The sequence below is a fragment of the Manihot esculenta genome, chromosome 8 (assembly GCF_001659605.2).
Source record: "Manihot esculenta cultivar AM560-2 chromosome 8, M.esculenta_v8, whole genome shotgun sequence".
NCBI classification, from domain to species: domain Eukaryota; kingdom Viridiplantae; phylum Streptophyta; class Magnoliopsida; order Malpighiales; family Euphorbiaceae; genus Manihot; species Manihot esculenta.
Window position 1 is genome coordinate 9,315,508 of NC_035168.2, and position 16,186 is coordinate 9,331,693.

General features: G+C 44.6%; 1 protein-coding gene across 1 annotated transcript; it reads right to left on the reverse strand.

Moving 5' to 3' along the window:
• Positions 1-11,000: 11,000 nt before the first annotated feature.
• Positions 11,001-12,359, reverse strand: LOC122724419. The gene has a single exon (XM_043959367.1). The coding sequence runs from the start codon at positions 12,357-12,359 to the stop codon at positions 11,001-11,003; it is 1,359 nt and encodes a 452-aa protein (XP_043815302.1).
• Between the last annotated feature and the right edge of the window lie 3,827 nt (positions 12,360-16,186).

The window sequence follows — 16,186 nt, forward strand, 5'->3', positions numbered from 1 at the left end:
TTTGCATAAACGACATAAAAATCCAAGATCATGAATTAAAAGGGATAACAACATTCTATGGTCAAGCACACCTCTAATATCCATAAACATCATTACATAACTATACTGTACTTTTACATTACATCGTTCTACGATTTGTCATGTCCACATTCTATCTATTACATAAACAAGCTTTACTCTAACCGACCTCCTCTTCTATCCTGTACCTACAAGCCTGGGGGTAAAGGGAGAGGGGTGAGCTAAAAGCCCAGTGAGTAGAACTATAAAACATATTAACACTATGCTTCAATGAAATGCATCATAACACAGACAATTCACATAAGGGCTGGGTGAACTTGTCACCAATTAGTCCAAGCTAACTCTGTGTCAGGCCGTAGTATGGGCTCCTGGTCTTCCTGTCATAACATACATTACTTACCATTGTCCCAGGGCCTCCTCTGGGCTCCTGGTCTTCGAGTCCCATAACCGTGCCAGGCCGTAGAATGGGGTCCTAGTCTTCCTGTCATGGACTAATTGGGTCATCCAACATTCACCCACATCAACAACAATCGATGCAATGCGGCATTTTCATGAAAACTAATGCAATCATCCTATTGCATAATCATGATGCATGAAATATGATAAAACATTTAATTTCTCAATTTAAAAGATTAAGTTTAGTTCCACTCACCTCTGGCTGACTCTGACAATACCGAAGCAGCTGAACTCACTGCTGGGGTCCTCGGTTCCTCGGGTCCGAACCTACACAGGTGGACTCAAATGAGGGACCAAACATACTAGAACATAACTATAAACTACTCCCCAAAAACCCCCCTAAAACATCATGAAACAACCATGGAAAAACATGCAAAGGGGGCCTGGACAGGGCACTTTCGGCGGCAGGTTCAGCGGCCGAAAGTCCCTCCAGAGTCGAAAGTCAGGCAGGTTCGGCGGCACCTTCGGCGGCCGAAACTCCCAGACAGAGACGAAACTCATGCATGTTCGGCGGCACTTTCGGCGGCCGAAACTGCCAGACAGAGACGAAAGTCTCCTTTCGGGGGCAGGCTTCGGCAGCCGAAAGGCTTGCCTCCCCAGCCATGTTCGGCGGCCGAAAGTCCTTCGGCTGCCGAACCTGGTTTCTGCCAAAGGGCAGAAACTTGGCTCCTTTTTGCACATTTCGCCTCCAAACCTTCCAAACATGTATCAAACCTATTCTACAACACACAAACACAAGCATACATGTTCCTAGGGGCCTCAAACCATCATAAACCCCATCTACAACACATCAAGCATCCACATTGTTCATGAACATACATTTATACCCATAAACATAACCATAACCTAAACATGCATTCTAACCCATAGATCTACTTAAAACTTACTTAAAACATGCAATGAGCTTAAGATCGGCTCTTACCTCTTGAAGATCGAGAAAGAGATGACCTAAACTCGGAGTTGGGAGAGATTGGATTCTTGAACCTCCAAGCTCCAAAACTTTGCTCAAAAGCTCAAATCTTCAAAACGAAGTTAAAACAAATGAAAATCTTGAAAGATCTAGAGGAAAAACATCAAAGATTGGTGAGGGACGGCGAAGAGCTCACCTTGGCCGAAAATGGGGAAAAAGCTCGCCCGTTTTCGGCTAAGGGACCCTTTTATAGTGGCTGGCCAGGCCACGTTCGGGGGCCGAACATGCCTCCGCATGCATGCCATGTTCGGCGGCCGAACTTGAGGTTCGGCGGCCGAACCTGGACTTCCCTCACTTATGCCCTTCGGGGGCCTAAAGCACTCCCGAAGTGCATGCATGTTCGGCGGCCGAACTAGGGGTTCGGCGGCCGAACCTGAGTTTTCCTCCAAGGTTCTTTTCATGCAAAAAAACTCATTTCCTTTTTACTTAAAACCATAAAACACATTAAAACATTTTATGAAAACATGGTTTTACCCTTCTAGAGGTCTCCGACATCCGAGATTCCACCGGACGGTAGGAATTTCGATACCGGAGTCTAGCCGGGTATTACATCCCTAGTCCCAGACTGGACTTGACCTTGTTCCATAACTTGTTCTTCTTGGGCTTCCTAGTGGTGTTACTCCACTTTTTGCTACCTGAAGCTGCTGCACTCAGAGAAGAAGAGCCTGGGGTCTTGGAATCAAAAGACTGTGCCACTGACTATCTGACTGTTCCCTGAACGATGGCACTGGCCTCCATTTTCCGGGCCATATCCACTATGGCATGGAAGCTCTCCCTGTCTGCTGACTGGATCAAGGAGGAATATCTGGAGTGGAGTTTCATGATATACCTCCTTGACCTTTTCTGATCCGAGTCGAGATTTTGCCCTGCAAATGGCAACAGCTCCAAGAATCTGTCTGTGAACTCCTCTATACTCATATCGTCGGTCTGCCTCAACTGCTCAAACTCTATCATCTTCAGCTCCCTTGAACTATAGGGAAAAGCCCATCTTGCAAACTCGTTTGCAAACTCTTCCCAAGACATGCTGTCTACCCTCGGGTTCATATAGTTCTTGAACCACTCTCGTGCCTTCTTGCACTTAAGCGTGAACCCAGCCATCTGAATGGCTCTACTGTCATCAGCTCCAATCTCATCTGTGATCACCTTAACCCTTTCAAGATACACAAATGGGTCATCCCCTTTTTCATACTGAGGAGCACCCAGTTTCATGTAGTCGGTCATCTTGACCTTGCTCCCACTGGCTGAGCTAGGTCTAGGAGGTTGAGTAACTGGGGCTGCTGGTTCTGTAGGTGGTGGAGGTGGTGTAATATTTTCTGAGGTAGGGTTTGCTGGATTTGGATAGTAAGGTGGGGGTGGATACATTGGGTATTGTGAATATGATGGGTAGTAGGGTGGGTATGGCATCTGTGTGGGATAAGGGGTGAAGCTAGGGTAATCCGATGTACCTCCCATCAAATACCCGGGATTTTGTGAGAAGTGTGGGTAGTGGGGTGGCTGAACAAATCCCGAGGCCTGAGTGCCTCCTTGGGACTCTCTCATTCCCTCTTCTGACATACTAACTCCCAAACTGCCATCCCTCTTCTACTCTACATCCATATCATCCCTCATGTCTTCTGACATTCCTCCCTGAACTGTTCCCCTCACTGATCTGCTCCTAACCAGATCCAGAGACCTTCTAGGGTCTCTTACTGCTCTTTCTCTGTTAGACCTACTATACATTGCCCTAGGCAATGTAGGAGGACGGGCGCTCATGCCCTCATCCTCAGGTGGCACTCCAGTCAATCGTGCAGATCGACGAGTTCCCCTCATCCTGTTTTCTGAAAGGTAGTACATAACAAGCAAACATTAGCATCATATGGTTCATGTGGGCACACATGAACCCTCATCACATACATCACATATCATTAATGCACATGCATATAATCATGGCATTTCACATCATCATGCAAGACAGGACTCCACATCCTATCCTAGTGGACATGATCTTCCTATTGTGCTTGACCTTCTATAACATCTATGAGCCCGACACTCTAGGTCCGACCATATAAACCTAGGGCTCTGATACCATTCTGTAACGACCCGAAAATCGGACCGCTACCGGCGCTAGGATCCAGATCGTCTTAAGGCCGCTGGGACCCGTAGCAAGCCTGACATGTAACCTGTAAACCTGTTTCATCCCATACATGATCAACAACATACGCAAAAATTAAAACTTTTCTTTCATACATTCTATCATACACCAAACTCAACCTGTGCATGCACTGAACATATACATAATCATAAACTTGACCCCTCAATGGGATCTCATCAATGCCCCTAATGGGTGGCATAACATGTGTTGAGTTGGCTAAACATAGTCATCAATAAACATTAAGGTCATGTATCAAAAAGGGATTTCAATATACTATGGTCAAGCACACTTCTAACCTCAATATCGTTACATTACATATCCATACATCATTATACAATTTGTCATGTCCACATTCTAACTATTACATACATAAGACTTCATTACTCTTCTTGACTTCTCTGTCTAGCCCGTACCTGCAATCCTGGGGGATTAGGGAAAAGGGGTGAGCTACTAGAGCCCAGTGAGTAGAATAATAGAAAACAACATTTAAATCTCATGCCATCATGTAATGCAACACATCACAACAAATCACATCTCGGATGGTATTGTCACCAATAGTCCTCTACATTCCAAAGTGCCGGGACGTAGAATGGGTACAACTGGTCTTTCTCTTAACATAACATATCATACATACCAATGTGCCAGGGACGTAGAATGGGTACAACCTGGACTTTCTCTTACATAGTGCCAGGGACGTAGAATGGGTACAACCTGGACTTCCATACCATATCATGCCGTAGCATCATCATACCATATGAGGACTAAAGGATCATTCAATAACCAATCCACATCAACATCATAAATGCAATGCAACATATTCGTGAATTCTAATGCAAACAACCTAATTCATCACATGGCATTCATGATGCATGAACATGCTCAACTGTATAATTCATTTACTTTAAAAACATAAAGGTTTATTCTACTCACCTCTGGCTGAAGCTCTACTGACTCAGAAGCAGCTGAAATCACTGCTGGGGTCCTCGGTTCCTCGGGTCCGAACCTACACAGGTGGACTCAAATGAGGGACCAAACAACTAGAACATAACTCTAAAAACATCCCCCAAAAGCCCCCTAAAACACCTTAAAACAATCATGCAAAAACATGCAAAGAAAGGCTGGACAGGGCACTTTCGGCGGCAGGTTCGGCGGCCGAAAGTCCCTCCAGAGCCGAAAGTCAGGCAGGTTCGGCGGCACCTTCGGCGGCCGAAACTCCCAGACAGAGACGAAACTCATGCATGTTTGGCGGCACTTTCGGCGGCCGAAACTCCCAGACAGAGACGAAAGTCTCCTTTAGGGGGCAAGCTTCGGCAGCCGAAGGCTGCTTCCACAAGAGGTTCGGCGGCCGAAAGTCCTTTCGGCTGCCGAACCTGGTTTCTCCCAAAGGGCAGAAACTTGGTTCAAACATGCACAAATGCCTCCAACTCATACCATCATGCATTTAGCTCAACCAAAACATGCATACAAGCTCCTAGGGGTCTCAAACTACCTTAAACCCCAACTACAACACATCAAACAACACAAATCCAACATACATTGTCCATAAACCAACATAAATCCAAAAACTCATAAAACCTTACACATGCATTTCTACTTCAAGAATCAACTTAAAACTTGTTAAAAACATGTAGTGAGCTAAAGATCGGCCCTTACCTCTTGTAGATCGAGAGGAAGACGACCCTAGCTCGGAGATGGGAGAGATTTGAGTTCTTGAACCTCAAAACTCCAAAACTTGCTTTAAACTCGAAAATCTTCAAAATAAAGTGAAAACTAGTGAAAATGGTGAAAGATTTGAAGGAAAGAACTCAAAGTTGGTGAGGAACGGCGGGAGGGCTCACCTTGGCCAAAAATGGGGAGAAAGCTCGCCCATTTCGGCTAAGGGGCTCTTTTATAGTGGCTGGCCAGGCCACATTCGGGAGCCGAACGTGCCTCCGCATGCATGCCATGTTCGGCGGCCGAACTTGAGGTTCGGCGGCCGAACCTAGGCTTCCCTCACTTATGCCTTCGGGGGCCTAAGGCTCACCCGAAATGCATGCATGTTCGGCGGCCGAACTTTGAGTTTCGGCGGCCGAACCTGAGTTTCCTCCAAGGGTGTTTTTATTCAAAAAATCATCTCCTCTTTACTTAATATCATCAAAACATTAAAACATTTCATGAAAACATGGTTTTACCCTTCTAGAGGTCTCCGACATCCGAGATTCCACCAGACGGTAGGAATTCCGATACCGGAGTCTAGGAATTCGGATACCGGAGTCTAGCCGGGTATTACACCTTGCCTAGGGGGACCTCTCGTATTGCGGCTAGGTCTTCTGGGGAAGAGTCCGAGCAACAGGGGGACAATATGGAGGACTTCGGGACTGAAAGCGAAGACCCCGAGCCTGAGGAGGGAGACCCTGGCCCAGGGTTGGAGGGTGCCAGATCCCCTCCGGATGTAAATGTAAATAAAGATACTATAGGTGATGACATTCCGAGAGATGTAAGTCCCTTGAGGACTGTTTTTCCTTCAAACCCATCAGATAAATAAGTTGTACTATCTTCTTCTTCTAATGAAAGTTTAATTTCTTTTACTTGAACTATTGTTGCTTTTGTTTTATTCTTGAACTTATCTTTTCTTATCGTAACTGGAGCACTTAATCTTCATATCTCGTGATTTATATTTTACTAAGATATTTCACTAAGAAATTTTGTTCATGAGCCTTTTCCTATCTGAACTAGTCGAGCTGGATTATTTTTAGCCATGAGCTCGGTTTTCAGATCACGTACCTTTTGATGGTGAATAACAGGGCTGATTTTTTGCCTTTAATTCTGTCTCGACGGGGATTGGAGCTGAGGTATTCTCTGTTTCATGCCATTGGATTTCCCTCGGAGTGCCCCTTTACTTCCTCAATATTTATTACATGAGTAGTGAGGGAGTGAATCTCTGTATTTTATTTGTGCTCGCATGGCCTCCCCTTAGGCGATTTTACTTTGCCTTTTTTAGTTGTAAGGTCGGCTGTCTGGTCCTTGCCTTTCTGCGTGCTCCACTGGGACGGGGAGGTCGGCTTTTGTCGTTTTTTCTTTTTGTTTGGGTTGTTATTGTTAAATGTTTGCTTATGACCGATTGGCTCGAGCTAGGAACGAGATCTTTTGCCTGTGTCTATCCTTCTGAATGTCACATATTGCGAGTCTATCCGAGCTGGGAGATCGGTTCTTTGCTTTTTGCTTAGACTTTTATACCTGCAATCTGCAGCTCGTCCTATACTTCTGAGTATTGTCCGGACGCTTTGCAGTTCGGACCTCTTTCTAGGCTAGCTAATTCAGCACTAGAAGTTGATTTGTGAGGTTAATGTTGTACCGAGCTCGCTTTTGGTGATTGGCCTGGGGCTGTGACGCTCTTGGCTATTGTGCCCCGAGCTCCTTCGGGAGGTCGGAATTTGATTTTTCATCAGTAACTTAGGATTTGTCTTTTTTGTTTTTCCGGGAGTTCTAGGGGATCCCGGTCTTCTTTGTTTTTCCGGGAGTTCTAGGGGATCCCGGTCTTCATGCTCCGGGAGGTCTTTTAAGATCCTCACCGGCCGTTTTTGTTTTGTTTTTCCAGGAGTTCTTGGGGATCCCGGTCTTCTTTGTTTTCCCGGGAGTTCTTGGGGATCCTGGTCTTCTTTGTTTTCCCGGGAGTTCTAGGGGATCCCGGTCTTCATGCTCCGGGAGGTCTTTTAAGATCCTCACCGGCCGTTTTTGTTTTGTTTTCCCGGGAGTTCTTAGGGATTCCGGTCTTCTTTGTTTTCCCGGGAGTTCTAGGGGATCCCGGTCTTCATGCTCCGGGAGGTCTTTTAAGATCCTCACCGGCCGTTTTTGTTTTGTTTTCCCGGGAGTTCTTAGGGATCCCGGTCTTCTTTGTTTTCCCGGGAGTTCTAGGGGATCCCGGTCTTCATGCTCCGGGAGGTCTTTTAAGATCCTCACCGGCCGTTTTTGTTTTGTTTTCTCGGGAGTTCTTAGGGATCCCGGTCTTCTTTGTTTCCCCGGGAGTTCTAGGGGATCCCGGTCTTCATGCTCCGGGAGGTCTTTTAAGATCCTCACCAGCCGTTTTTGTTTTGTTTTCCCGGGAGTTCTTAGGGATCCCGGTCTTCTTTATTTTTCCGAGAGTTCTTAGGGATCCCGGTCTTCTACCCCTGAGGTTTCTCTGCCACAGGGTCTTCGTATTCTGTTTTTCCTTTTGAAAAGTGACATTCATAATAGAAATAACATTATCGTATAAAGAATGGCGTCATTTTATTCAGTTGTGTTTTTCAGGGTATAATATTTTTCTTTACAAATATTTCAAGGGAAATACCTCTTCAAGTGTTGGATATTCCAGGCATGGGGCTCAGGGTTTCCCTACATATCTTCAATTCGGTATACTCCCGGCCTGACCACTCTTGTTATTCTGAATGGGCCCTCCCAGGTCGGTGTCAACTTACCCATTGCGACTCTTTTTCCCGTAGCCTCCAGGTTTCTCAAGGCTATGTCTCCTACTTTCAAACTTCTTTCTCTGACTTTTTGGTTGTAATATCGTGCTGCCCGTTGTTGATAAGCGGCAGTTTGGACTTGAGCTTCTTCCCTGATTTCTTCGAGAGCATCCAGGTTGCTTCTTAACTTGTCATCATCAGTGTTTTCACTAACGAATTGGACTCGATGAGTGGGGATTTGCAACTCCACTGGGACTACAGCCTCTGTGCCGTAGGCAAGTGCAAAAGGTGTTTCTTTAGTAGGCGTCCTGGGGGTAGTCCGGAGTGCCCACAGGATACTGTTGAGCTCTTCTGCCCAGTTCACCTTTGCTCCATCCAGCCGTTTTTTTAGTCCTTGGAGGATAGCTCTGTTAGTAACCTCTGTTTGGCCATTAGTCTGGGGATGGGCCACGGAGGAGAATTTGTGCCATATGCCCATGTTTGTTGTAAATGCTTTGAAAGTACTACAGTCGAACTGTCTGCCATTGTCTGAGATAAGCACTCTTGGTATGCCAAATCTGCAGATGATGTTTCCCCATACAAAGTCTATCATCTTGCGAGCTGTGATCGTGGCTATTGCTTCTGCCTCTGGCCATTTTGAGAAGTATTCTACAGCCACTACTATGAACTTCCTCTGCCCCGTGGTTTTGGGGAAGGGTCCCAGGATATCTATTCCCCATTGTGAGAATGGCCATGGGCTGGATATGCTAGCTTGAGGAGTGGCTGGGACTCTGATGGCATTAGCAAATCTTTGGCATATGTCACACCTTCTGACGAACTCTTCTGCTTCCCTTTTGACAGTGGGCCAGTAGTATCCTTGCCTGAATATTTTATTGGCTAAGGTCCCTGCCCCTTCGTGAGCTCCACATATTCCCCTGTGTATCTCTTCCATCACCCTTATAGCCTCCTCCGGGCTCACACATCGGAGCCATGGGCTGGACTTCCCTTTTCTGTACAAGGTCCCCCTTACTGCTTGATAGTTGGCGGCACGAGTTGCTATCTTTCTGGCCTCGTCGTTATCCTCGGGGAGCTTTCCCTTCTCTAGGTATTCTATGTATGGGGTCATCCAAGTTGGGTTTTGTTCCACCTGTAGTACCGTGCTTGTTTTACTGAAAGCGGGTGTAAGGACGTGTTGTATGTACACTTCGTCAGGAAGCTGTTCTAGTTCTTCTTTAGACAACCGGCTAAGCAGGTCTGCTTCCTCGTTTTCTTCTCGTGGTATTCTTTGGAATTTGATGGTAACTCCCTGATCTATGAACTCGGCCTCTATTGCTTTTACTTTTGCCAGATAACTCTGCATGGTTGGATCCCTGGCCTAATATGCCCCAGTAATCTGATTGACCACCAGTTGTGAGTCGCTATTTACTTCGAGGTCGGTTGCCCCTACCTCCATTGCCACCATCATTCTGTTTATTAGGGCTTCATACTCCGCCATATTATTGGAAGCCTGGAATCCTAAGCGCAGGGCGTAGCAAACCTTAAATTCTCCAGGCCCCTTAAGCATTATTCCTGCACCGCTGCCTCCGGCGCCTGAAGCCCCGTCCACATATAACTTCCAGTTGAACTTTTGGAAGAGTTCTTCCTTCCTCTCCTTCCTCGATGCTTCTGAAGATGATTCCCCTTGTTCCTTACTGAACGTGCATTCTGCTATGAAATCGGCAAGGGCTTGAGATTTTATAGCTGTTCGAGGTCGGTACTCTAGGCAGTAAGGGCTGATCTCGAAGGACCATGCGAGCATCCGACCTGAGGTCTCTGGTCTATGCAGAATCTTCTTCAATGGTTGATCCGTCATCACTACTCCTTGGTGGCTTTCCAGGTAAACCCTGAACTTCCGGACTACCAGCAATAGAGCATACGCTATTTTCTCAATATTCAAGTATCTGACCTCGGCATCCTTAAGCACCTTGCTGACATAGAAAACAGGCTTCTGCTCCCCTTCTTCCACCCTTACCAATACGGCGCTGACTGCTTGTTCAGAGGCTGCCAGGTATATCAGAAGTTCCTCACCTTCTATGGGACTACTAAGCACGTGAGGCGAGCTGAGATAGCTTTTGAGTTCTTTGAAGGCTTCACGACAGTCTTATGTCCATTCGAAGTTTGGCACTTTCCTCAACTTTCTGAAGAACGGTAAACACTTTTCTGCCGACCGTGACATGAATCGATTGAGTGCCACTACTCTCCCGGTCAATTTTTGGACGTCCCTTACACAGGTCGGTTCTGACATATTTAGTATGGCTTCTACCTTCTCCGGATTGGGCTCGATGCCTTTCCCACTCACCATGTATCCCAGAAATTTTCCTCCTCTGATGAAGAAAGCGCACTTTGCTGGATTCAGCTTCATTCTGTACTGATCTAATACTCCAAACACCTCCTTCAAATCTGCCACGTGCTGTTGGAAAGTTAGGCTCTTGACCACCATATCGTCTACATAAACTTCTACATTTCTGCCGATCTGTTCTTTGAAGATTTTGTTCATCAGTCTTTGGTAAGTTGCCCCGGCATTTTTCAATCCGAAAGGCATGGCTCTATAGCAATAAGTCCCATCTTCTGTAATGAACGAGGTTTTTTCTTCATCCGCCTTATCCATTGGGATTTGATGATAACCAGACATTGCGTCCAAAGACGACATATAATCAAAACCGGCCGTAGAATCGATCATTTTATTAATATCAGGGAGGGAGTAACAATCTTTAGGGCAAGCTTGATTCAAGTCAGTGAAATCTATGCACATCCTATATTTGCCATTGGCTTTTTTGACTAATACAGGATTAGCTAACCACTGTGGATACATGACTTCCCTAATGAAGCCTGCCTCTTCTAACTTCTGTACTTCCTCCCTGGTAGCCCGTTGCTTTTCCCTTCCTACCACCCTCTTCTTCTGCTTTACTGGTTTGGATTCAGGGAGGACATTCAGCTTATGTGTCATCACTTCGGGATCAATTCCGGGCATGTCAGAAGGCTTCTAGGCGAAGCTCGGTGCGTGACTTCGGACCAGAGTCATGACCTCGGTTTTCTGCTCTTTTGTCAGGCCGGCGTTGAGACTAAAGACCTTATCTGTTTCCACTTCTGATAATGGAAAAGTCTCCAGTTCCCCTACTGGCTCTGTCCTGGCCTCCGTTTTTTCATCCCTGACCTCTAAGACTTCCGAATCCAGCCCTTCCTCTGTTATGCTCGGCTCTGCCACCGTAGCCAGGTATACTACCCTTGCTTCTTCTTGGCTTCCCCGAACTATCCCTACCCCTGCTTCTGTTGGGAACTTCATCGCCAGATATCTGATACTGGTGACAGCCTCAAAGTCGAACAGCACAGGTTGTCCCAGAATCGCGTTGTAACTCAGAGGGAGTTTAGCCACCAAGAACACCGCATAATGGGTGCGAGCCCTCGGAGCCTCTCCCAAAGTAAGGGCTAGTTTTACTTTCCCTTCCACTGTCACCGGTGCTCCTCCAATCCCTTTAATCGGGGCTTGATCCCGAACCAGTTGCTCTTCAGGAATTCCCATTTGCTGGAAGACTCGATAAGGCAACAGGTTTACCTTGCTTCCGTCATCCACCAAGATTTTCTTTACCCGGTAGTTGTGAATAACAGCTTCAATGACAAGGGCGTCATCGTGAGGCATCTGAACACCCTGAGCATCCTCCGAGGAGAAAGTGATGGTTGTTGAAGAGTGTTCAACGATTTGCATGACCTCAGCACTGCTAGTTTCTCCTTCTCTGCTTCTCTTTTTCCCTCTTCGGCTCATCCGACCTCCCGTGCCTCCTACGATCATGTTGATAGTTCCACTGGACCCGTCATTCACAGTGTTAGCCCCTGTTCTTCTCGGCGTTTGGGCTGCCGAATTGGGTTGAGGTCTCTGTCCTTCCAGTTTCTTTACAAAGTTCTTTAGGTGCCCTCTCTTTATCAACCTCTCAATCTCTGCAATCAACTGGAAACAGTTGTTGGTGTCATGACCATGAGTTCGGTGGAATTGACAATATTTGTCAGGATTTCGCTGGTCGGCTTCCGCTTTCAGGGGCTTGGGCCATTGCAAGAATTCTTTGTCCTGGACAGCTACGAGCACTTCGGCTCTAGAGGCATTAAGTGGGGTCGGTTTCTCCGGAACCCATGAAGGGAGTGGCCTTTGTTCTGAGGACCGAGGGGGAAAAGGTCTTTGGTCCCTTCGCTCCCAAGGCTGTCTGTAAGGCTCAGACCTTTTGCCATGTTTCTTTTCATGCTTCTCCGGCCTTCTTTCCTCCGGGGCTTTCTCCTTGCCTGCCGCTTCCTTGGCGAATCGGCTTGTCACCAGAGCATCATCCTGTCTTATATACTTCTCAGCCCTCTTCATTAGCTCGGCCAGTGAAGTCGGAGGCTTCCTGTTTAATGAACCGAAAAACTCGGCGGAGGTCGTCCCCTTCTGCATGGCCTCCACCGCCCTTCCTTCATCGAGCTCGGGAATCTACAGGGCTTCTGTATTGAAACGAGCTACGTACTCTCTAAGCGATTCCTCCCGTCTTTGCCTTACTGTTTCCAGATAACTCGTCTTCCTATCCGTTGGCACCCCGGCGATGAACCGGCTAATGAAACGAGTGGCCAGGTCTCCAAAACTCCCAATGCTTCCAGTCTCCAGGCTGTTGAACCACGCTCGTGCTGGCCCTGAAAGTGTCGTTGGGAATACCTTGCACATCAAGGCATCCGATAAAGTTTGCAATTCCATGAAGGTCTTATAATTCATGACGTGCTCCCTTAGGTTACCAGCTCCATCGTAGGCTGCCATTGATGGCATCATAAACTTCTTAGGGACAGTTTCCTGCTGCACCCACTTTGAGAAAGGCGAAGAAGTGGGCAGGAAGGTTTGGCTTTGATCTTTCTTTCCCAGCTCGACCAAAAGCTGCTCTCTCAACTTCTGCAGTTTTTGGTCCACATCTCCATCTTCCGGCCTGGGCTTTTTCTCCAAGCGATATTCCTCTTCCTCTGCTTCACTCCTGGTCCACCTGGTTGTCCCGGCGGAATAGTTGTCAGCCTCCTCATTTTCTATCATCTCCCTCGCCCTTCTTCCATAGGCTCGGGCCTCCGGCTCTTCCTCTTCGCCTGCTCTTCTCTCCTTTTCCCCAGTGCCGCGACTGCTGGTTTGAAGGCGATCAGGGGTAGGTTGGGGATCATTGGTTTGGGGTTCTTCTACCACTGGGAGTGTATTTATAGGGGTGCTGAGGCCCCTTTGTTGCATTATCTGCCCCAACCAGTGGGCGGTATTCTGTAGTTGGAGGGCCATGGTTTGAAGGTCCTGGTTGGATAAGGTAGCGGTGGGAGCATTCCCTGCCAAACTTGGCGAAGGATTGAGAGGAATGGGTGTTTGGTTGTTTAATGTTGTAGGGCTAGAAAAGGAGAACTGCTGCCCTTCTTGGGCAGAGCTTAGGTCATTTGGGATGTTAAGGTTGTTTTCGTTGTGATTAGCCATCGTGGATCTCAGTGGGTTTTGTTAAGAGTGGAACTCCGGTGATGAAAAGATCTCCTTCGTTCCCACAGACGGCGCCAATTGATGATCTGAGATCCAGAGAAACAGGGTTTTTACAATGGGCTCTGTAAAACTTAGAAAAAGCTTAAACCTAGAAGAGAGTATTTCTTCTTTTATAGGTTTCCTTTTGTCTGCTAGTGACGTGCCAATAGAACGAGTATCAATAGACCACCTGTCCCTGCCACGCTGATGCAGACGTACGAGGGAATCAAATCTCTGCCCCATGCGTAACGGCTTCTGATTCTCTCAGGGCTCGGGTAGGCGGGTCTGCAAGACGGATGGATGGATCCTCTTTCGGGTTCTGGGTTGGACCGGAGAGTGGGGACGAAGCAGGGCCTAAATGGGATCGGCCCAAGGTACAAAGAAGACGTGGCCGGCCTGGTGGAGAGAGCCAGATAAACCCTGTCTTGAGGCTTAGTGGACTGGACCCAGCTGGCGTGAGTGGTTTGAGGATCTCTAAGCAATGGGCTATTTTCATGGGTCTGGCCCTAGACGGGGATGAGGTGAACTCAGAGATCATCACTTACAAATGTGTATAAAAAAAGTTTAAAAATTAATTAGGTTCACTCGATAACTTAATAACCTAAGGTCTCGTAATAGTATTATGTAACCATAGAACCTAAGCCAATTGGAGTTTCAAAACCGCCACCCATAGTGGTCTTTTTGTCCGTAAAAAAAATGCAAATATTCAATCATTAGACTGTCGTTATATTTTGTAAAATAAACCCTTTAATTTATTTATCAAAGAAAAAAATTCATAAACTAGTAGTTAGCCTGGAATATTTATATTGTTTTATATTGTAATTTTATGTAACAACTAGAATTTTTTTAACAAAAATTAAAAGTATTTTAGTAAAGTGTTATTTTAATATATAATATTATGGTTATTGAAAATTCTAAATTTTGATAAAGTTGAATTAGTTTGTAGATTTAATATTTTGTTATTTGGTGTTACCTTATCATTCATTTCGTTGTTATTCTATTGTTTTTATTTTTTTATATTTTTTAAATATTAAAGATTTTAAAGAAAAAATTATATATATTATTATAATTATTTGAGGATTTAAATTTAATGATATTTATTTATTAGTGTGATTTTTATATTTATTTAAGTTATTTTAATTATTAATTATATGTTATTTAATTGATAGATTTTAAATTAGTATATTTACTGCTAAGGATTAAATTGAAAGTCCTTTTAGACTTCTTTATTTATGTTTAAAAGTTCCGGGATCATTTTGTAATTGTGATTTCAAAAGTTAAAAAAGAAGAGTTACAGATCCCCTCTTATCTCTTTCTCGCACTTTCTTTCTTTCTTTCTTTCGCACTTTCTTTCTTTCTTTCTTTCTTTCTTTCTTTCTTTCTTTCGGCCAAATCCTTCGTCTCCAGCCATCATCATACAACCTTTAGAGAGCAAAAGCCTTCAACGCCTCTCTCCATCATCAATCAACTGTGAAATTCGGCTGAAAAAGCGTGATTTTTGGCGAAAATATAAAATAAGGGCAATGGCATCCTTCCCCATTTTCCGATTCTGGCCACTTTAGCTAGCAAGGCTGGGCTTTATAGATTCCTCTTAATCCAAGCTTTTATCAAGACTAACCTTGTATGATTTTCCTTCCCCATTTTGTACATACCAAGCTTTAAAAGTTTTTAGATTTACAACTTATACGTTTATATTTAGGTGAAACCATAAATTATTAGAACAATTAGAGTTGTTAAATTTTTCGTGTGAAGAGGTGCGGTTTAAAACTAATTTTATAAATTTTCAACATAAAAAAAATTTTCAGACGCATTACGATGAATTTTGAATCTTTATCATTGTGTTTTCAATGACGTTATAACTTTGTATAGATACTTTTATTTTGGAGAAATTCCATTAACATTTGGAACTCCAAATCTGCAATATTAGTTCGAACTTGAGATTTTGAGATTAACTTAAGACTGTCAATATTACAATCATTTATACCATTTGAGATACTCTAAATATATTTTAAGTATTTATTTCTTTAATTTAAAATTAAATCCAAACTTAAATTGCGTAACTTTTATTTAAAGCTAGAATTTAAAACTAATTCATTAACATTTCTGATAAAAAATGAAGTAAAATAAGTTTTAAGGAATTAAGGATATTGAAAAGGACCTCCAAGCATATTTTCATGATTTTTAGAGCATTTGGAATAATTATTTGGTTTGTTATGGAGATTAGTGACTAAGCTAAATATGAAGTATTGGACCTAGAATTAGATTTCTAGTACCCCAAATAAGCATTATGGTATTTATTGTATGGCTAAGACCATTATGATGTATTCCTTTACAAAGTATTATGATGTATTCCTTTACAAAGGGGCAGGCTTAGGTACAGGAAAAGGAACGAGCTTAAATTTTTTAGACATAGCAATTGCTTAAAGTAGGCAATGGGTTGTTAACATAAATAGGGTCATGCTGTAAGAATCTAATAAATTAATATACGATTTCATCCAAAGAATAGAAGGTTCGGATGACCGAAGTGTCCGGTTCTTTATCAAGATTCACCCATTTCAGAGCAGGCCGACTCTTCATATTAAGTTACTATTAAAGGTAATCTAGCAAATTCTTGTTACACTTGTAATCATAGGATCTCCAGCCAATTTGCCAACAAGACTCTCATCAATTAGCTGATC